This window comes from Capricornis sumatraensis, chromosome 10, assembly GCF_032405125.1.
Source record: "Capricornis sumatraensis isolate serow.1 chromosome 10, serow.2, whole genome shotgun sequence".
NCBI lineage: Eukaryota > Metazoa > Chordata > Mammalia > Artiodactyla > Bovidae > Capricornis > Capricornis sumatraensis.
This window is the reverse complement of record NC_091078.1, coordinates 39,047,952-39,069,228: the sequence shown is the minus strand read 5'-3', so window position 1 is coordinate 39,069,228 and position 21,277 is coordinate 39,047,952. Positions and strand designations below refer to the sequence as shown.

General features: G+C 51.2%; 1 protein-coding gene across 1 annotated transcript in view; it reads right to left on the bottom strand.

Annotated features, from left to right (window-relative positions):
- The window catches only part of PCNX2 (pecanex 2), a 306,992-nt gene that overhangs the window by 1,170 nt on the left and 284,545 nt on the right, over positions 1–21,277 (bottom strand). The window contains exons 29-33 of the mRNA XM_068982673.1: positions 19,075–19,219; positions 18,110–18,340; positions 16,535–16,809; positions 15,570–15,757; positions 487–935 (exon numbers count right to left, since the gene is read on the bottom strand). Of these exons, the coding sequence (XP_068838774.1) occupies positions 487–935; positions 15,570–15,757; positions 16,535–16,809; positions 18,110–18,340; positions 19,075–19,219 (1,288 nt within the window). The remainder of the gene's footprint in view (positions 1–486; positions 936–15,569; positions 15,758–16,534; positions 16,810–18,109; positions 18,341–19,074; positions 19,220–21,277) is intronic.

Genomic DNA, 21,277 nt, shown 5'->3' with positions numbered 1-21,277 from the left:
GCTAGGGATTCTACATAAGTAACCTTTTATTTGGGTGAAGTCCTCAAAACTCTCTAACATTTAATTGCATAAAGCAGAAGTCCATCTAGGCAGCTTCACAATGAAATCTAGTGGCTAGGAATCGATGAGAATCTGCCTGCCAGGCTTGGGGTGTGTCCTTTCCTCTCCCTCCAGCCAGAGGAATGTGAAAAGAGAAGGAAATACAACCGGTCCCTTTACCTGGGCCCATGGAGAGCCTGCCCCCACACACCGGGCTCAGGGCGGAGGGGACTCTGCCTTCCGGCTCCCTACAATAACGCCTGCCCGGCCGCCAGTACTACAGGACCAGTGTGATGTATCCTGTCGGCTTCAGAGCGCAGACATTCCAGCTCCTATCTCACCACTGATGTGTTACTCTGGAAACGCCACGGGGGAGGTGACGGGAGCCTGCAGGAGGGGGCCGGGGGTCCTTGGGCCAGGAGCCCTCCCCGCCCCCTAGCCCCTCACCCGTGTGGACTGGCTGGCGGCCCTGGCCGAGGGGCCCAAGGCAATGTTGACGCTGCTGGAAGACTGGGTGTCACTGGTGTTGCCCCCCTCGGCAGCGGACAGCCCGGAAATGACCAGGGCGCTGGAGAAGCTCCTCTTGCCAAACAGGAAGCTGAGGGTGGAGCTGGTGGACGAGCCCAGGCTGGACCTGAGGAGGGCCTCGGCCCGCTCACGGACGCTCAGGGGGCCGGCGGCAGGGGCGGCTGGGGGCTGCGAGTGCAGCGACGCGGCCGAGGGGCACAGGGACAGCCGGCTGCCCGAGCGCCGCGGGGCCAGCTCGTGGACCGACGTGGACGTCTGCAGGAAGGTCGGGCGGCTGCCCGCGACCGGGCCGGACGCGCGCAGGACCGGCGGCGTTTGGCTTAAGGCCCTGTGGGCCTGGACGGACTGACTCCTGCCTTTACTCCTGCCTTTAAAAGAAAGCAGAGCAAAACAGATAAACAGCAAGGCCCTACTGTACAGCACCGGGAACTCTTCTCAGTACTCTGTAATAACCTATATGGGAAAAGAATCCGAAAACGCATATATATATATAAGTGAAAGTGAAGCTGCTCAGTCATGTCTGACTCTTTGGGACCCCATGGACTATAGCCTACCAGGTTCCTCTATTCATGGAATTTTCCAGGCAAGAGTACAGGAGTGGGTTGCCATTTCCTTCTTCAGGGGATCTTCCCGACCCAGGGATCGAACCCGGTCTCCCACATTGCAGGCAGACACTTTACCATCTGAGCCACCAGCGAAGCCCAATCTGTGTATATGTGTGGGCTTCCCAGGGGGGCACGGTGGTAAAGAATCCGCCTGCCAATGTAAGAGACGTGGGTTCGATCCCTGGGTCAGAAAGATTCCCTGGAGGAGGAAATGGAAACCTACTCTAGTATCCTTGCCTGGAAAATTCCATGGACAGAGAAGCATGGTTGGCTACATACAGTCCATAGGATCCGAAAGAGTCAGACATGACTCAGCACACACACACACAGAGTATGTATGTACAACTGAATCACTTTGCTGTACACCTGAAATTAACATGACATTGTAAATCAACTATAAATTAAAAAGCCCATAAGACGGGGAATTAAAGAGAAAGAAGTGGAAAGCAGGGGCATTCAAAATGTCACTCATCTAGTCAACCAGAGCTTTCTAAAATGGGAAATTAAGAAAAAGAAGAGCAGACCAGGTTGCCACGGCAGGTGGTCGGTAACGTCACTGTCTTCGAGGTGAGGTGGGAGGCCTGCTCTGTGGAACCCCAGAGAGCCAGGTTGTCCCCCGCCTTCTGGGCCAGGACAGAGGGCTGGGAGCCCAGATCAGGCCTCCACCAAGGCCGGAGAACTGAAGGGGAGGGGGCGGTGTGGGCACTGCTGTGGGGAGCAGCAGCCAGGGGCATGGACCTGTCCAATTTTCCCAGGCTTGTCCTGGCTTTCACACCGAAGTCTCCTGTCCCTGGAAGCATGAGGGAAAATATGCAGGTTTAGATTATTTGTAGTTGCCTTCAAAAGGGGGCTAAAAAAAAAAAGGGTTGGCCTTTATCTTCTAAAAAAGCTTTCCCTTAAGATCAAGGTCTTTGAGAGGAAGCCCTCCTCAGGCTCACAGGGGCATGCATCCCCCAGGTTCCCACGTCTGCTGGGGCGCCCAGTGGACTGGAGGGGCTCCCAGCTCCTTTTGGCTAGCCATCCTTACTCTTGGGGGTCGCTCCTGGCCTAGCTCTCACTGAGAATCATTGAAACAAGGCCACTTTGACACAAGGGACTGGACTGCCCAAGGATTTGTTCCGGGCACATCTCTGGGGGCAGTGAGGGAGGAGGCTTTAAAGTTCTGGACCCACCTCTGCAGTTGTAGAGACCAGACAGGTGGAGGAAGGCTTCCGCCTGCTGGAGTGCTGAATTCCTTAACTTAATCACCAGGTGGTTTAGTCGTTATATCTGACTCTTCTGACCCCATGGACTATGCCCTCCAGGCTCCTCTGTCCATGGGATTCTCCAGGCAAGAATACTGGAGTGGGTTGCCCTTTCCTTCTCCAGGGAATCTTCCTGATCCAGGAATGGAACCCAGCTCTCCTTCATTGCAGGCTGATTCTTTACCAACTGAGCTACAAGGGAAGCCCAGAGGGTCTAATTTTAAAATATTATTTTAACAACAAGGTATTATTGTATAACACAGAGAACTATATTCAGTGTCCTATGATAAACCATAATGGAAAAAAAACTAGAAAAAAAAGACTGTACAATGTATAACTGAATCACTTCGCTGTATGTAGAGCAGAAATTAACACGACACTATTAATCAACTATAATTAAATTTTTTAAAATTTTAAAGGAACAATAAAAATAAATACTATCTTGAAGGGGACTGCTAGTGATGTCACAGTGCTACCAGCTGCCCTACTCACAAGTCTCCTGAAGTGGCTCAGTTACATTCAATTAGTGCAAATAGAGAGGGCTCTGGGTGGGTGCATGCAAGGATTGTCATCTCATCCCAAGTTCCCAAATTACTAACAGGGAATCTGGCGATGCTGAAATATTTATATTTGTCTACGGGACCACATGAGTGACACATTTTAATTTTTAAAAAAAAATTATTAGAGTTGATTTACATGGGCTTCCCAGATGGCAAAGTAGTAAAGAATCCACCTGCCAGTGCAGGAAATGCAGGAGACGTGGGTTCAATCCTGGGGTCAGAAAGATCCCCTGGAGGAGGAAATGGCAACCCACTCCAGTATTCTTGCTGGTAAAATCCCACGACAGAGGAACCTGGTGGGCTACGGTCCATGGGATCGCAGAGTCAGCCGACTAAACAACTGAGCACACACCTTGTTGTTACAACTTTGTGTTAGCTTCAGGTGTACAGCAAAGTGATTCAGCTACACACATACATATATCCACTCTTTTTAAGACTCTTTTCACATATAGGTTATTATAGAATACTGAGTAGAGTTCCCTATGCGATACAATATAGTCCTTGTTAGTTATCTATTATATATATAGCAGTGCATATATGTCAGTACCAATCTCCTAATTTATCCTTGCTCCTGCTTTACCCCCTGGTAGCCATGCTTGTTTTTTACATCTGTGACTCTATTTCTGTTTTGGAGATAAGTTCATTTGTACCCTTTTCTCTTTTAAGCAGTGTCATAGGATATTTGTCTTTCTCTGTCTGACTTTCTGCACTCAACATGGGAAGAGACGTTACTGTGGACATTCCCTGGGTCTCCCCAAGCCCTGCTCCTCCCACTGCCCTGAACTGGCTGAGAGGGGCCTCCTGACTTTGACCTTAGTGCTATTTTCCCACTGTGGTGGTGGGTGACCAGTTTCAGAGAGCACTGGGGTTCCCACCTGGCTCCCTCCTGCCCGTCCAAGAAATTGGGGTGCTCCCCCTGTGGAGCTGCTCACTGTGCGGGACTGGAGTCAGGTTCCCGGGTGAGTGCAGGCAGCTGGGCCCATCTGATCATCCCTGCTGAGTACTTACTCTTGCAGAGGAAGAAAGAGAGAGAAAGGGATCCTGACGAATCGGAATTAAGAAGAGAGATGGTGATTTGTTAGTTTGTTCAGTTTGGCAAGGCCAAACATCTGTTTCTGTTTTATCCTGTAACGCTGATTGCTGCCCCAAAATACTCCACAGTCAACCGCAAGATGGTGATTTTGATGCTGGAGAGACCACCCATACTTGGTGGGGGACTTAGCTCATTTCAGTAACAAAGGGACAAAGGCCCGTCTGTGTGTCAGAGGGGACTGCTCTGTGTTCTATGTAAGACGGGGTAATCCTTTCCCCACATTGCTTCAGGTTTTCTTGAGGTTTTTTTTGGTTGCTCTTGATTTTTTTAAATTAATTTTGCAAATGGAACAAGTAAGAAACCAAACTGAATGCATTCATGCTACTTATTATTTTGTAGTTTAACTTATTTTGCCAATTACTTCATTATCAAATTATGAGCGATTCTAGGGCAAACCTCCTAAGAGCCCGAGTTGAAATTCTATATAAATTACCCTCCTTGGTTCATAATTCCAGCATTATTCCTCTGTCTTTGATTGTTATCTCAAAAGTGGTGGTTCAGTTCAGTCTCTCAGTCATGTCTGACTTTGCGACCCCATGGACTGCAGCACACCAGGCTTCCCTGTCCATTACCAACTCCTGGAACTTGCTCAAAATCATGTCCATCGAGTCAGTGATGCCATCAAACCATCTCATCCTCTGTCATCCCCTTCTCCTCCCACCTTCAATCTTTGTCAGCATCAGGGTCTCTTCCAATGAGTCAGTTCTTTACATCAGGTGGCCAAAGTATCAGAGCTTCAGCTTCAGCATCAGTCCTTCCAATGAATATTCAGGGTTGAATTCCTTTAGGATTGACTGATTTGATCTCCTTCCAGTCCAAGAGACTCTTGAGAATCCTCTTCAACACCACAGTTCAAAAACATCAGTTCTTCGGTGCTCAGCTATCTCTATGGTCCAACTCTCAATCCATGCTTGACTACTGAAAAAAACCATAGCTTTGACTAGATGGAGCTTTGTCAGTAATGTCTCTCTGCTTTTGAATATGCTGTCTAGGTTTTTTCATAGCTCTTCTTCCAAGGACCAAGTGTCTTTTAATTTCATGGCTGCAGTCACCATCTGCAGTGATTTTTGGTGCCCAAGAAAATAAAATCTGCCATGGTTTCCATTGTTTCCCCATCTATTTGCATGAAGTGATGGGACTGGATGCCATGATCTTAGTTTTCTGAATGTTGAGTTTTAAGCCAGCTTTTTCTCTCTCCTCTTTCACTTTCATCAAGAGGCTGATGAAAAGTGGTGGTGCAAATCCTTAGAGTAGGATAGAAGAGATAGTCTTTCTGTCCAACTGGGGAGTCAGATTACTTGTTATTGTTGATCAGTTGCCAAGTCATGTCCGACTCTTTGCAATTCCATGGACTGCAGTGTGCCAGGCCACCTCCCTATTCCTCATCATCTCTTGGAGTTTGCCCAAGTTCATGTCCATTGAATTGGTGATTAGTTATGAATTCCTAACTTCTCTGAGCCACCAGGCCACCAGCCTCCACCAGTGGGCTGAGTCCCCTTCCCATGAGAAGCCTGCATGTTGTCAGCCACCACTGGGGCTGCACAGTGAGCTCCTGGCCACCAGGCATGAAGGCACTCCAACCAGGCATGAGGTATGGCCACCTGGGACCCCAGTCCTCTGAGAATTGAGCAAGGACCAGGAAGGGGACACTCAGCTGGGAAGTGAGGCAGGACATGGGGGAGGAACACTTGGGACCCCAGTTACAGGCACAGAGCCTTGGGCACTGTGAGTAAAATAAGATCCCTGCTCTTAGAACTTGGTTCACATCCACCCTTGAGAATATCTCAATCACTGCTGCTTAGCCAGGCTTCTGCGTCACGCTCTGCTTGGGCACTCAGATCCTCCCCCACGGCCCCCAGGGACTCCCTTCCACAGGACCCCACAGGATACACTGGGCATCCCTGGTTGCCTGCGTGGCATGTGGTGGCCTCCACCCTTTGCCCTGCCTCTGACAGCATCCTTTCTGCAGGCTTGTTGCTTGGCACACTGACTGGCAAATAAGAACTCAAGCTACAACACTCACCTCACACTGAAACCCAGAGCTTCTTCAACCCTTGACTAGGAACAGACCTATCCCTAGTTTGGGTGAGTACAGGGCTTCTTAGGGCTTCCCAGGTGGCTCAATGGTAAAGAACTCACCTGACAATGCAGGAGACATGGGTTCGATCCCTGGGTTGGGAAGTTCCCCTGGTGGAGGAAATGGCAACCCACTCTAGTATTCTTGCCTGGGGAGTTCCGTGGACAGAGGAACCTGACGGGATACAGTTCTTGGGATTGAAGAGTTGGACACGACTTAGCAACTAAACAACAGCAGGTCTTCTTGGCTATTAGAACCATGCTGTATAAGAAAGATACAACCTGCCTCCCCAACCCCCACCACACAGACACCTCCCCCTGCCCCTGGAAAATGAAATTCCCTCCTTGTTTTTACTACCATTGTGGTTAAAGCCACATGGGGACATCACCACCTTTGGCTGTGTGGTTCTCTTTGGCATGTGGGAAGCTTTAAAATGCCTTGACCTAGAGGCTGAACCCCCTCCAGCCCCCCACCATGTGCCCCTGCAGACTCAGGGGCGGAGGGTGGGGGGAGCGAGCTATAGCGAGGGAGCTGGGAAGGTGTCTCCCTTTATTCCAGGTCAGGCCAAAGATCCGGGATCAGGAACACCCTCCCAAGACTGGAGACCGGCCTCTAACTTTCCTGAGCTGGTTGAGCAGGCTCTGGCTTCCTTTCTGGAATCTGTGGATGCAGTGGATTAATTCAGCTGTAGGGAGGGTTAGAAGGAGGCCAGAGAAGCTGGAAGCTGAAAGGAAACCCAGCATCTGCCCAGCACAGGACACCATCCTACTGGGAATGGGTGGGGTGTGGGGCCTTCCCAAGCTGCCCTCTCTCTTCCAGGGACCTTCAGGCATGACACTGCTGGCTGCATCATTTGGGAAGAGTCCTTGGTGGCAGGTACAGGAACCTGAGGCCAGGCTGGCCAGCCAGGCAGGGCTGCCCGTCATTACGTGGGGCTCCCTGTGGGGGCCTGTGTCCTTGAGGTCTCAGGGGCTACTGCACTCAGGGCCTCAGTAACTGAAAACTTCGTGCCAAGAGAACAGGGAAGCCCCCCCCCCCCCGTCCCCCACCACCACTCTCTGCACCAGCTGAGGAGGAAAAGACTGGTGTGGCTGGGGGAGCTGGGTGTTGCTGGGCTTCGGAAGCCTGAGCCAGGAGGCAGCGCTCCTCTCAGGCACAGCATGGATGCTCCGTGAGCGCCTGCATTTATCAGGGGCTGAGGGATGCAGCCGGGGAGCCCACAGGAAGCTTCCCATCTTGGGCTTTGTTCTCTGATTCCCAGACCCCAACTTGGTGCTTACTTATAGGAGAGCGTGCCAAGGTCATGGAGAGAAGGGACGGGGTCCTGGCCTTGAACTTCACCAGGAAGTGAGAGCGTGCTATGAACCACAGCCAAAGGTGCCGATGTCCCCATGTGGCTTTAACCACAGTGGTAGTAAAAACAAGGGGACAATTCATTTTGCAGGGGCAGGAAGACGAGTCTGTGTGCTGTGTGTCAGGGAGGCAGGTGGTCTCTTTTGATACCAACTCTGGGCCTTTCCAGACGTCTCCTGGGGGCCTGCCCTGCCCCAGGTGCCCTCAGATTCCCCTCCTGTCTTGGGGCAAGCCTCTGAGCCTCAGGGGCTGGTTTCCAGCAAACCATCTCAGATGTTGTCCTTTTGAGGGCAAATTTGGACTCCAGCCCTGCCCAGCCCCACAGAACAGGGGTTTGGCTTATGCTACCAGCTGCAATGTCCCCTGGTGAGTTTTGGGGAAGGCTTGCCCCAGGCAGCTGCTGAAGCAGGGGGGTCGCGGGGTTGCTGGGCAGAGCCGGAGAGCAGGAGGGGCCCTCTGTGCTGTCCCCTCCCTTGGATTCATGCCCCGCCAGCTTCTCTCGCTCCACTGGGCACCCTCAGGGACTCTAAGCCAGATGGCCTGAAAGGTGGCCACTCCTGCATCCTTCAGGGGACCAGCTGGGCTGCATCAGGAGATGCTGGGATGTTCCAGGGCAGGGAGAACCTGCGGGGGACCATGGCATGGTCCTTCTCTGGGGACAGGAAGACAGGCAGCTGCCTTGGAGGCACTCCTTCTCCCCAAGACTATGCCTACTCGGTGTGGCCAGCGCTGTCTCCTCAAGGCATCACTAGGAGAGGGACCAGCCTTGGATCTGGAGAATCTTCTAAAGATAGGTGAGGGGTTCTGGCGGGGGGCTTGGGGGCACAAGGTCAAGCCGGTAGGTAGGGTCAGCAGCCCTCGGCTCTTTCCTTGGCTGAGAGGGACTGAAGCTGGCAACCACTGAGTTCCACTTGGAAATTCCATGACCCGAGGCCCTGAGACCCCACCCAGCCTCCAGAGAAGTCTTGGTGGGAAAGGCTGAGTCAGGAGGGGACCATCCACTCTATCACTGGACTTGTGCAGAGCACCACCTTAGCCCTGGGTGCCCCCTGGCACTTTAGACGGTCCCTCTCGGCACCCCCTTTCCCCATTACATCTCTCCCCACAGGACCAGGAAGTGGCAGGGACAAGGGGCATGCTGACTGGCTCCCACACACTCCTGCCACCACGTGGTGGGCCCCGGGCTCTCTGGAAGGCCCGGACTGAACCCAGAGCCTGCCCAGACCTGCCCCAGGGTCCCCCCCTAGGGTGAGCCTTGGGCCTTCCTGCAGGTGAGAGGCTGGGCAAGGAGCAGCTGGGAGGTGTGGATGGAGGTGGATGTGCAGAGTCCACACAGGCACAGGGACATGCCCCTCGTCAGGCATGGTAGTGTGGGGACAGTGGGTCACAGTCTCCGTGTGTGCTCACGTCCCCCACCCTGGGAAGTGAGGGCCGCCACCAAGCCTCCCCACCCCCCCCACCACCTTCCTGTGTGGCCTGGCCACACACAGGGGACCCAGTGGCAGGGTGGGGGAGGCAGAGTGGTATGGCTGGCTGGCTGGCCGGGGGCCTCCCCGAGAAGGCAGCATTTGGCCAGAGGCTGAGCGGGGGACTGAGTCCAGCCTGGGGGCAGCACGTCCAGTCTGAAGCAGCAGCAGCAGCAGGAGCTCTGAGGCGAGCAGCCCCTGGGATGAGTGAGGGGCAGAGGGGCTTCTAAGGCTGGGGGTGTGAGCCAGCAGGAGCGGGTAACAAGAGATTCCAGAGACAGCAATCACGGGGAGCCCTGCAAGCTGGGTGAGGCTCAGCTGGGACCCCCTGCTCATATGCCGAGTCCTAATCCTAGGACCTCAGGGGGTGACGTTGTTTGGAAACAGGGCTGTGGGAGGTATCATTCCTTAAGATGAGGTCATTCTGGAGTAGGGGGGCCTAATCCAAGGTGAATAATGTCCTTAATAAAGGGGGAATCTGGACACAGAAACACATGGGAGAGCACCATGTGAAGATGAAGGCAGAGATCAGGATGAAGCTTCTACAAAGTAAGGAATGCCCAAGGTCGCCAACAAACCACCAGAAACCAGGGGAGCGGCCGGGGACCCCTTCTCCCTCACAGCCTCAGAGGAAATCCACCTCGCCAGCACCTTGAGTTTGGACTTTTGGCCTCCAGAGCTGGGAAGCAGTCTTTTGTTGAAGCCACTGAGTTTCTGGTACCTTGTTACAGTTGCCCTATAGCAAAGGAACACAGGTCAGTTCTGAGAGATACGGAAGCCATCGTTCAACAGAAAGATGTCCTAAGTTAGAATGGCGTCACCTGGCAGGTATGGGGAAAAGAGACTCGTGATCTGTGCAGTTGCCAAGGCTGCCTGAATGGCCAGAGAGAGCAAGAGAGTGGCTCTTCCTTCCTTGGGGGTGGGGAGGGCGTGGTGGGCTCCCTCCCAGCTCTCTGACCCTCTGCAGGGGGCACCAGTCTCAGGATAACTTCCTAGGGGTGCCAGGCCTTCTTTCCACAGACTGTCAGCTTTCCTGGAGCACAGGGAGGGACATGTGTCTGCTCCACGTCCCCAGTCCCTGTGAGAGTGTTAACAGCCTCAGCAGGGAGGCCAGGGGTCTCCAAGCAGCAGAGGGGAATAAACTGCAAGTGGTGGACGTAGTTTTCTCCCTTCTCTGTTGACAAAATCAGTTCTGCCTAAGACAGCTTTCTTTTTTTTTCTCTTCTCAAAACTTGGGCTGATAAGGGCTCAACAAACCAGTATTCATGTCAATTGTTTTATGGTTGGGGATGACACACCTTGCGCCATTCTATCTAAAAACTGCATGTTGTGGAAGAGGAAAGTGAAAGTGAAGTTGCTCCGTCGTGTCCGACCCTTTGCGACTTCACGGACTGTAGCCCACCAGGCTCGTCTGTCCATGGGATTTTCCAGGCAAGAATACCGGAGTGGGTTGCCATTTGGTGAAATTCCCTCAGCCTCGAGGTGTCTCTCTTATCTGATTAGCAGCTTGCCAACAGACATAAAACACCTTGCTAAAAACTAGCAAGCAGGCACTCTTTCTGTCCCCTTCTGATGTCTCTATTAGAAGCTTTCCCTGTTACTATTATACTTTAATAAAACTTTGCTACAGAAAAGTTCCAAGTGGTCAAGCCTCGTCTCTGGCCCCGGATCGAATTCCTCTCCTCCAGAGGCCACAAATCCTGGCATTGCACACGGCTCGCAACCACATCCTTTCACCTGCCCAGACCACAGTGGGACCTACAGGAAACTGGGCAGCTGAGTCAGGAAGGGCTGGGTGTCAGCTTTGCCTGGCTGTGAACCCAAGGAAGACCAGTTGTAAGAGAAGCCAGGGAACAAAGTCTTGGAGGGCCGGGACCACGGGATCAGCAGAGATGAGCACTGAAAGAAGGAGCCTGGGCAAGTGGCTCCATCATGTTCGGGGACAAAGGCTGCATTTGATGAGCAGAGGTAGTGTCCCAGGACCAGAGTAACGGGACCGTGCCTGGGGTCCGCACTGCAGGCACTCGGCCATCTTGCCTGAGTACAAATCCCAGATCAGCTGCTTCCTAGCTGTGATTTCTCTGCCCCATGACTGAGCTTCTCTGTTCAGTGACTGAATTTCTCTGCCCTGGTTTCTTCAGCTGCAAGATGAGCACAGGGGAGTGCGTGTGTTAGTTGCTCAGTCGTGTCCAGCTCTTAGTGACCCCACGGACTGTAGCCTGCCAGGCTCCTCTGGTCCCTAGAATTCTCCAGGCAAGAATGCTGGAGTGGGTTGCCATTCCTTTCTCCAGGAAATCTTCCTGACCCAGGGATCGAACCTGGGTCTCCCATATTGTAGGCAGAGTCTTTACCATCCGAGCTACTAGGGAAGCCTGTCAGAGTCCTGGGGGAGGACAAAGTGAACTTGCCTGGGGTAGGCACACAGTATATATTGGAGGACTGTTACTTATTACATTTTATCACCACAGCAAGGATGCACTTGGTACAACAAGGTGGTGGTGGGATGGGAGGGCATGCGAGGAGGAGTGGCTCAGAGGGGGTTTGCTTCAAAGACTCAGATACTCTAGAGACTGAGAGTCTCCAGAGAAGGACAAAAGCTGAGTGCAGAGCCCGAGGCTGACTCTGACTGCAGCTGGGGGCTCATGGTCTTGAGGCCCACAGGTGCCGTCGCCCAGCATGCCTTGTTACCTTGTAAAGCAGGCAAAGCCAAGAGCAATTTTAAGAAGCAATAATGAAAACTGAACAGCTGTTGTGGGCTCTGGAAGATTCAGCTTTGACATCTGCCACAGAAGCCTGTGACGGGTCCCAGCCTCAGGCTCTGGTGGTAGATAGGGGACATTCATGACCTACGGGGCCTGGATTCTGAGGATGGGAGGAATGCTGGCTTTTCCAGGCCACATGGTGCCGTCATGGCTTCATTGGTATGAAAAGGAAGAGGCATCTCCGTGAGTCAGAGGCTGTCCAGCATGCCCATCTCAGGCTCTTTAAAAGCTGTGACCCCACAACCCCTGAGACAGACCCCCTTCCCCACAAGCCCCCACTCTCAGACTCTAGCCCCTCTCTGGTTCAGACAAGTCACCTGACAGAAAGGTCAAGTGCTCAGTTACTGCTCCATTTGGAAGCTACCTTGCATTTTCCCACCTGGAAAATCACTTCTGTGATTTTTGAAACTTAAAAATCTCATGCGATAACAACTGTTAACTAACTAAGCAATGAGAAACTCCTGGCCTGAGAGCCAGCTGCACAGTGAAGGCCTCTGGCTCGGCGGCTGCTCTGCTCGAAGGGGGTCTTCTTCTAAGCAACTGATGTCACTTTGTTCAGCTACCTAACTATTTACCTCTCTCTCCTTCCCTGTCTTCCTGCCTCCCTTCCATCTCTCATCTATCTTCAACTAACGAGTTATCATCTATCCATTTATCTCTGTGTACCTATGTATGTATATATGTATCTGTCAAACATCTACCTGTCTATCCATCTTATTCTTGTTCAGTCTCTCAGTTGTGTCCAACTGTTTGAGACCCCATGGACTGCAGCATGCCAGGCTTCCCTGTTCTTCACTCTCTCTCAGAGTTTGCTCAAATTCATGTCCATTGAATTGATGATGCCATTCAAGCATCTCAATCATTCAACCCCTTCTCCTCCTGCCCTCAATCTTTCCCAGCAGCAGAGTCTTTTCCAATGAGTTGGCTCTTCACATCAGGTGGTCAAAGTATTAGAGCTTCAGCTTCAACATCAGCCCTTCCAATGAATATTCAGGACTAATTTCCTTTAGGATGGACTGGTTGGATATCCTTGCTGTCCAGGGACTCTCAAGAGTCTTCTCCAGCACCCCAGTTTGAAAACATCAATTCTCTGCTGCTCAGCCCCTTTTATGGTCCAACTCTCACATCCATACATGACTACTGGAAAAACCATAGCTTTCACTACACAGACCTTTGTTGGCAAAGTGATATCTCTGCTTTTTAATATGCTATCCAGGTTGGTCATAACTTTTCTTTCAAGGAGCAAGAGTCTTTTAATTTCATGGCTGCAGTCACCATCCGCAGTGATTTTGGAGTCCAAGAAAATAAAATCTCTTATTGTTTCCAGTGTTTCCCCATCTATTTCCCATGAAGTAATGGGACAAGATGCTGTGATCTTACTTTTCTGAATGTTGAGTTTTAAGCCAATTTTTTCACTCTCCTCTTTCACTTTCATCAAGAGGCTCTTTAGTTCTTCTTCACTTTCTGCCATAAGGGTGGTGTCATCTGCATATCTGAGGTTATTGATATTTCTCCTGGCAGTCTTGATTCCAGCTTGTGCTTCATCTAGCCCAGCATTTCTCATGATGTACTCTGCATGTAAGTTAAATAAGCACGGTGACAATATATAGCCTTGAAATACTCCTTTCCTGAGTTGGAACCAGTCTGTTGTTCCATGTTCAGTTCTAACTGTTGCTTCTTGACCTGCATACAGATTTCTCAGGAGGCAGGTCAGGTGGTCTGGTATTCCCATCTATTTAAGAATTTCCCACAGTTTGTTGTGATCCACACAGTCAAAGGCTTTGGCATAGTCAATAAAGCAGAAATAGATGTTTTTCTGGAACTCTCTTGCTTTTTCCATGATCCAGCAGATGTTGGCAATTTGATCTCTGGTTCCTCTGCCTTTTCTAAATACAGCTTGAACATCTGGAAGATCGCAGTTCACATACTGTTGAAGCCTGGCTTGAAGAATTTTGAGCATTAATTCACTAGCGCGTGAGATGAGTGCAATTGTGCAGTAGTTTGAGCATTCTATGGCATTGCCTTTCTTTGGGATTGGAATGAAAACTGACGTTTTCCAGTCCTGTGGGCACTGCTGAGTTTTCCAAATTTGCTAGCATATTGAGTGCAGCACTTTCACAGCATCATCTTTTACGATTTGAAATAGCTCAACCTACCTATGTATCTTTATATTATCTGTCTATTTATCTTTCTATTATCTATTATCTCTCTATCAACCAATTGGGGCTTCCCTAGTGGCTCAGATGGTAAAGGATCTGCCTGCAATGTGGGAGACCCAGGGTTCAATCCCTGAGCAGAGAAGATCCTCTCAAAAGCCTTCCTGTGCCACCTATAAAGTTAATAAGATTAAATTTCTTTTCAAATACTCTGCTATTCATACTTTACAGGAGATATGGGTTTCCCAGGTGGCACAGTGGTAAGGAATCTGTCTGCAGACACAGGAGATGAGGGTTTGATCCCTGGGTAGGGAAGATCCCCTGGAGTAAGAAATGCCTACTCACTCTAGTACTCTTTCCTGGAAAATCCCATGGACAGAGAAGCCTGGTAGGCTAAAGTCCATTTGGATGCAAAGAGTCGGACGTAACTGAACACTCACAGACACACACATCAATCAATTAGCTATCTATATACCTATTATCTATCAATTTTTCTATCCATTTATCACCTATTATCTATATAATCTCAATCTCCCTAAATACCTATAATCTATCTTTCTATCTTCAACCGATATCTATCCATCCATTATCTGTCTATCCTTCTGTCTCCCTATCTGTCTGTCATCCATCTGTCTTTTTTTATCTTATCTATCTTCTTGCTCATCAATACACACATCCTCACTATTTCAGTTAAATCCCCAGCCTTGCTCTGGGCACTTCTAGGAGGCAGGCACTTATTGCCTTGATGCAGAGCTGACAGGAGAACACGCACAAAGAGGCACTTAATGAATGCTTCTTGATGGTAAAAGTACTGAGGCCAAAAGGTGAAAGCACTGAGAGGTTTTGAAGGTCAAAGCCAAGGGACAGTGTGCCGGTGGGAGCCAGGCCAAGCATCTGTCTCTCCCACTTCAACTGGGCATGTCCTCTGCGAGCCCTGAGGGTCACCTTTCCTAACCCAGCCTTCTCCTCCAAGTACAGAGGGATTTTGGAGCCTCATCCATCTGATTGAGCCTAATTAGTTGGGCCTTAGTTTAAACATGATTTTAAGCTTTATTTTTTTTTTTAATTTTTATTTTTACTTTATTTTGCTTTACAATACTGTTTTGGTTTCGCCATACACACCGATTTTGAGCTTTAGACTCAGACCAAACTTCTTCCATCCCCATCGGCTGGCACCCGTCTTCCCTCTTTCCCGATGCTCTGACATGTCAGGTGCAAGGGGAGGAGTGGAGAAGCGGCAGTGACCAGGCAATGGAGGGCAGGAGGCTGGCTGCCTCATCGCAGGACTTGGAGGGCGTGGGTCAGTTCACAGGAGGAGAGACGTGCCTTCATGCATGAAGAGCTATAACCCAGCCTAACACAGAGACACATGAGCCAGTGGCCTCGGAAGGAGTGAGCGATAGGTGGAAGAGACTGACCACTGGACCGATAGACAGACAGACAGCTGGCTGAGGTAAGGGACAGACAGATGGATAAAGGATAAAAGCTGAATCTAACGCATAGAATCGAGTTTTTTTCTGAGTAGAACTTATATGAGTCCGTATACTTGGGGGCATCTTTTGGCCCAATACTGATCTGTCCTGTGTAAACGGTCTCTCAGAGGCTAGAATGACAACATAGCCCACGGTGTTGGCCAGTGAGACGTGAGGAGCCTTGGCAGTAACACGAGGCCCCCACTGCACTCACCTGGCCTCCGTCTCCCTTCCCGGGGTGACCAGTGGCGGCTCCCATCCTTTCTGGGCTGTTCCGCGCTGCTCTCCCGGCTCTCACCACTGGGGGCACTGTTGCCGCCTGCGGGCGGGGCGCGCCCCGCATCCACGTCCTCCGTGTTGCCCGCGCCTGGCTGGCCCGCGGCGTCGCAGTCCTTCCGCACTCTGAGAGGAAGACACGCTTCAAGGATTCTCACCCAAACGTGTCTAATTCCCCTAGATGCCCCGTCACATCTGTGTTCAAAGCAGGACGGCAGACTGCACTGTACTGGTGAGAAGCGATGGAGATGCAGATGGCATGCAAATGGAAGGAGGGGTTTCTGTTCCCCAGACCTCAGTGACTGATGAATGAATGCACCCTGCCCGGATGAAGAAGCCCCTCAGGGACTGATAAGTGAATACACCACGTCCGGATGAAAGCCCATCAGTGACTGATAAGTGAATACACCCTGCCCGGATGAAAAAGCCGCGCGGGCTCCACCATCCACAGGGACCCTCAGCTTTGAGGTCCAACACACAGCCCTGTTAGATTCAGGCAAAACAACTTAGAATTTGTTCCAACTAACCAGGAACACCAGGTGAGAAAACTTATTCGATGAGAGATGGGGCCGGGGGCAGGATGGGGCAAGGAGGCTGGTTCAAGCCTGATTCTTTGCAACAGATGTGTAACAAAGACCCGTAACCTCAGCAACATTCCAAGGACCGAAACCCGTCTCAGCCCGTGGATGGAAGGGAGAGCGAGGTAGACTCTCATCTGATGACGTTTCCCATTGAGTCATCATCTGAAACGGCTTGTTGAAACAAAGGATGTGTTGGAGGACATTTGGGCACGGCAGTTTTCATCACAGGAGGATGGGCAGACAGTGAGATCCCTACCAGAAGCCTCGGAGCTCGCAGCCCCGTCCCATCCGGGTAAATAATGCCTTTGCCGTGAAGACCCACCTTAACCACTTGGTTCGGAGCCACGCCCTGATGCTGTCCAAGGTGAGCGGTCCGCTCCAGACGTTCTTCAGCTGCCTGTGGGTCCCCAGGTAGGATGTGGTGAGTGGGGAGACATACATGGGGTACCCCAGGGGCTGGTCACAGGAGGAATTGATCAGGTTCCGGAGGACCTGCTTGTTGTTCTGAATGCTGCCGCGCTCGGGGTTGCGGTTGCGGAGGAAGATGAGTTCTTGCTGCTGCCCGGCCCAAAGGCCGCGGACACATTCTCTGTTCACCTGCAGCGCGGGGAAGACACGCAGAGGAAAGTGGATGGTGGGGCGGAGAGAGACCGGGGCTACAGACTGTTTGGTCTGAGGACCTGTGGCCACTGTGCTTTGGCCTAAAGCTTTGTTAGTGATGTCTGAATGGCAGCAAAGTGGATATGATGGCATTTTCATGGGGCCATGGAGATCAAATAAAAAGGAAAGAAGGCTTTGTTTCAGCCCGGTGATTTGAAGCTGTATGAAGAGAATCTCTGGGAAGGAAGTTATTGGGTCCAGGAATAGGTTATGAGAGGGAGGCTTGGAATCTTCAGTTCAGTTCAGTTCAATCACTCAGTCGTGTCCGACTCTTTGCGACCCCATGAATCGCAGCATGCCAGGCCTCCCTGTCCATCACCAACTCCTGGAGTTCAATCAGACTCATGTCCATCGAGTCAGTGATGCCGTCCAGCCATCTCATCCTCTGTTGCCCCCTTCTCCTCCTGCCCCCAATCCCTCCCAGCATCAGAGTCTTTTCCAATGAGTCAACTCTTCGCATGAGGTGGCCAAAGTACTGGAGTTTCAGCTTTAGCATCATTCCTTCCAAAGAAATCCCAGGAACAAGCTAGATTCTGACCCCATGCGTGTCTAGCCTAGCAGGACTTCTTGCCAAAGCCATCACCTGCACACCAGCTCTTTGAGTGGGAAAGGGCCCTGCAGAGATGCACTGCCTGTCCGGGGCCACCCACCCTGCATGCTGGCCAGCACTGCCCGCTCCCCCTGCCCCCGGGAAATGTGGCTCTGGACAGAGGATGCTGGCCTAGGGGGCATGGCGTCTGAGCCAATCCATGCTACCATGTTGGGAAAAAAGTTCGTTCGGGGGACTTCTTTGTTGGCTTAGTGGTAAAGAATTCACTAATGTAGGAGACTCAGGTTTGATCCCTGGTCTGAGAAGATCCCACATATGGAGGAGCAACTATGCCCATGCACCGCAACTACTGATCCTATGCTCTAGAGCCCGGGAGCTGCGACTCCTGAGCTCATGCACTGCAACTACTGAAGCCTGTGAGCCCTAGAGCCCGTCCTCCACAGCAAGAGAAGCCGCCCCAGTGAGAAGCCCTTGCACACCGCAACTAGAGAAAGCCCACATAGCAACAGAGACCCAGCACAGCCAAAAATTAAATAAATATATATAATAAATTATTTTAAACAAGAAAAGTTCATTCAGGTTTTTCCCGAATGAAAACCCAAATGGACTTGTTGGCAAGCCATATATTTCTTCTCATGTCCCCCCAGGCGGGAGGCTGGTGGCAGCCGGGAAGGATGGCTCCCATACCTTGATCACCTTGAAGCTCAGGAAGCTTCTGTGGAGCATGAGCACCTTGTACTCGTCCGTGCCCTCATCTACCACGTGCCTCAGGGTCAGCAGCTCCTCCTTGTTGGCGAGCACGGCGCCCCTCCAGGCTGGGTCACCCTCATGGCAGATGACCACTTTCTTCTCAAAGGACTGGATGGCCTCGTAGAGGACTGCTGGGTCTTCGTACTCATCGGGGCAAGTGAACTGGTCCTGGGGAAAGAATTCATCTGTGGGTCGGGAGGACCACAAAGCTGGTCCTGGCTTGCTGTGCACACAGCAATGAGGCCGATGCCTGGTGCAAGGCCAAGTCCACCTCCGCATCACTCAGCCCCACTGGGTGGATGGCGGGCACCTCACTATCGCAGTGGCCTCGGGGCCCATAGAGCTGGTGGCATAGAAGCCTAGGACTTTTCACCACAGTGTGGACACTTCTGATGTCATTTTCTCCAGCCAAGTCCCCTCTTCCATGCTAGTGGGAGATCACCACCTCCTAGGGACTCTTGAGGGCACATCACCATGGATACCATCAAAAAATAGGCAATGCCTCAGTGCTTAGTTGCTGGGCTTCCCAGATGGAGCTAGTCGTAAAGAACCTGTCTGCCAGTGCAGGAGGCAAGAGATGCGGGTTTGATCCCTGGGTTGGGAAGATACTCTGGAGTAGGAAATGGCAACCACCCCAGTATTCTTGCCTGGAAAATTCCATGGACAGAGGAGCCTGGAGGGCTACAGTCCAAGGGGCCACAGAGTCGAGGGGACTCAACTGAGCACACACCACACACACACACACACACACACACACACACACGCACGCACACACTTAGTTACTAAGTCAGAAGCCTACTTGTCAGAATTATGCTGAGCAAGGGGACCATGTTTTTGAAAGGTCATTTTTTCCCCTAATGTTTCAGGATTATACTTAAAAAGAAAAAAAAAGGAATGCTTACCTGATGCAACTTCAGGGACATCCTGAGAGCTGGGACAACAACTTTGTGCAGCAGGTCGATGTCTGCGAACACCCACTCATCTCGGGCTGTTATCCTGAAGTCACCTTTGAAGAGGGCATGGAGGCCATATAGGAAAGAATCCAGGCTGCGAAACAAAGTTTGTTTGTTCACATGGAGCAAAGGTGTTCAGGCTCCTGTCACCCTGAACTGGCCCGAGTCTCCCCTGTGACACCACAAGGACTTCACTGTCTTCAGGCTGATCTGGCAGGGGTCCCACTGAATATCTGGCCCTGCGGCCTATGTTCGGACCCTTGTGACAACTGCTGTAGTGATCACCGTCAAGAATAGCCGGTGACACACCAGATCACAGAGTGTGGGGGTAGAAGTCTTAGTCAGAGCCGGCCTGCCACATCCATAGGCAGAGTGAGTGTGGAGATGCAGGAAGTCTGGTCCTAGAGCCCTGGAAAGGCTACACTTCTCAGGAGGGAGGCAGGGAGGCCCAGGGAAGAGTCCAGGCCCTTCTGCTTGTCCTCTCTGTGTTTCCGCATGGCACTTTTGGACTATGTGACTCATAATGAAAATTGGATTCTCTCACCATATGGAGAGAGAAAATGACACCAAGTGAAATCTCAAATTGGCTGTTTAGATTTTCAGAGTATACCAGTCTCCCAATCCCACCCTTTTGTGAATGATTAGTGGATGAGGCACAATTTGTTGTTGTTCAGTCGCTAAGTTGTGTCCAACTCTTTGCGACCTCGTGGACTGCAGCACACCAGGCTCCCCTGTTCTTCACTATCACCTGGAGTTTGTTGAAACTCATGTCCATTGAGTTGGTGATGTTATCTAACCATCTCATCCTCTGTTGCCCCCATGATAGAGGGGGTTAAAATGAATGACCGAAGGATTTCTCAGCTTTTCCAGGTTTCTATGTTTCTGGGCTTTTCTGCTTTGCCTTCATTTCCTGTGTGTAACTACTACCTGGGTGGAGAGCAGAGAGGCACCCAAGGGACACCTTTCACAGTCCAGGCCCATTACCTTTCGGATCAACACACGGTTCGGGAAAGCGAATCACCCTATATTATGTGGAGGGAAAGAACTGTTCTTAATTCTTTCCCTTTAGGTCCATTAATACACTTGGCAGCCACCTCTCATGAGCCTGGCTTCTAACATCCCTGAGTGGGACTGGGCGGCTACACAAGAAACAACGTCCCTGATAGGATTGGACTGGGACATAATGACCCAGGAAGTGTGTGGAAGACTTTCTGAGGATGGAGCTGAGGAGGCTTTAAACGAGCTGGCTCACCAAGCAAGACTGTGGATTCAACACAGAATATTAGGCCCGCATGTCAGGGAAATAGTTCCACTGACTGCTATTGGAACACGTGATTGCAAAATGTACTACAATCGTTAACTTCCTTCCAGAACTCCATTGAGAGAGATGCTGAGGCTCAAGGTCAGAGATGACTGTGGGAAACGGGTCTAGGCAGGTGGGGCAGGTGCCAGGGTCTTGAGGAGCCCAGAGCCTTCCAGGAAGAGTTTCAGGAGGCAGCCGTCCTGGACAGGCTGCCCCTACACAGAACAAAGACTTCCTGGGGCTGCCAGCAGGCCTGGGAGGGGAGGGGTGGATGGCAGGGCAAGGATGCAACAGGACAGGGGAAGGGAGGGGAGCTTTAAAACAGTGCAAACTGCTGTCATTGAAAATGGTCCAAAATGCCCCTGTCGTCAGATAGCAGTAGGTACTAAAAAGAGGGCTAAAAGTAGGTGGGGTTTCTTCTAGAAAGGATTAGAAGCATGCCAGGCTGCTAGCACACAGGTTTAGAGAAATCACCCCTCTAGATGTAGGGCTGAGGACAGTGGCAGAGAGAGATGAAAGGACCTGCCGAGATGCCCAGGTAGGTGGCAGAGAAGAGCCAGGCATTCAGTCCATCCTTTGATGGCTTATGCAAGGCAAGCACAGATCTGATTCCCCAGTCTAGAAAACGCCCTTCCACGGGACCTCGATAAATGATTGGAGCCCATTTCAGGCCCCTAATGACAGAATGATAGATGCTTTACTGATCATTTCTATTTTCAGAGGAAAATAACACATTATGAGACTTACTGCTATTACATTAAAACAAGTCTCAATGCACACACCTATCTATGAAATAGACACAGAATCACGGGGAGAGAGAACAGACTTGTGGTTGCCAAGGGGGAAAGG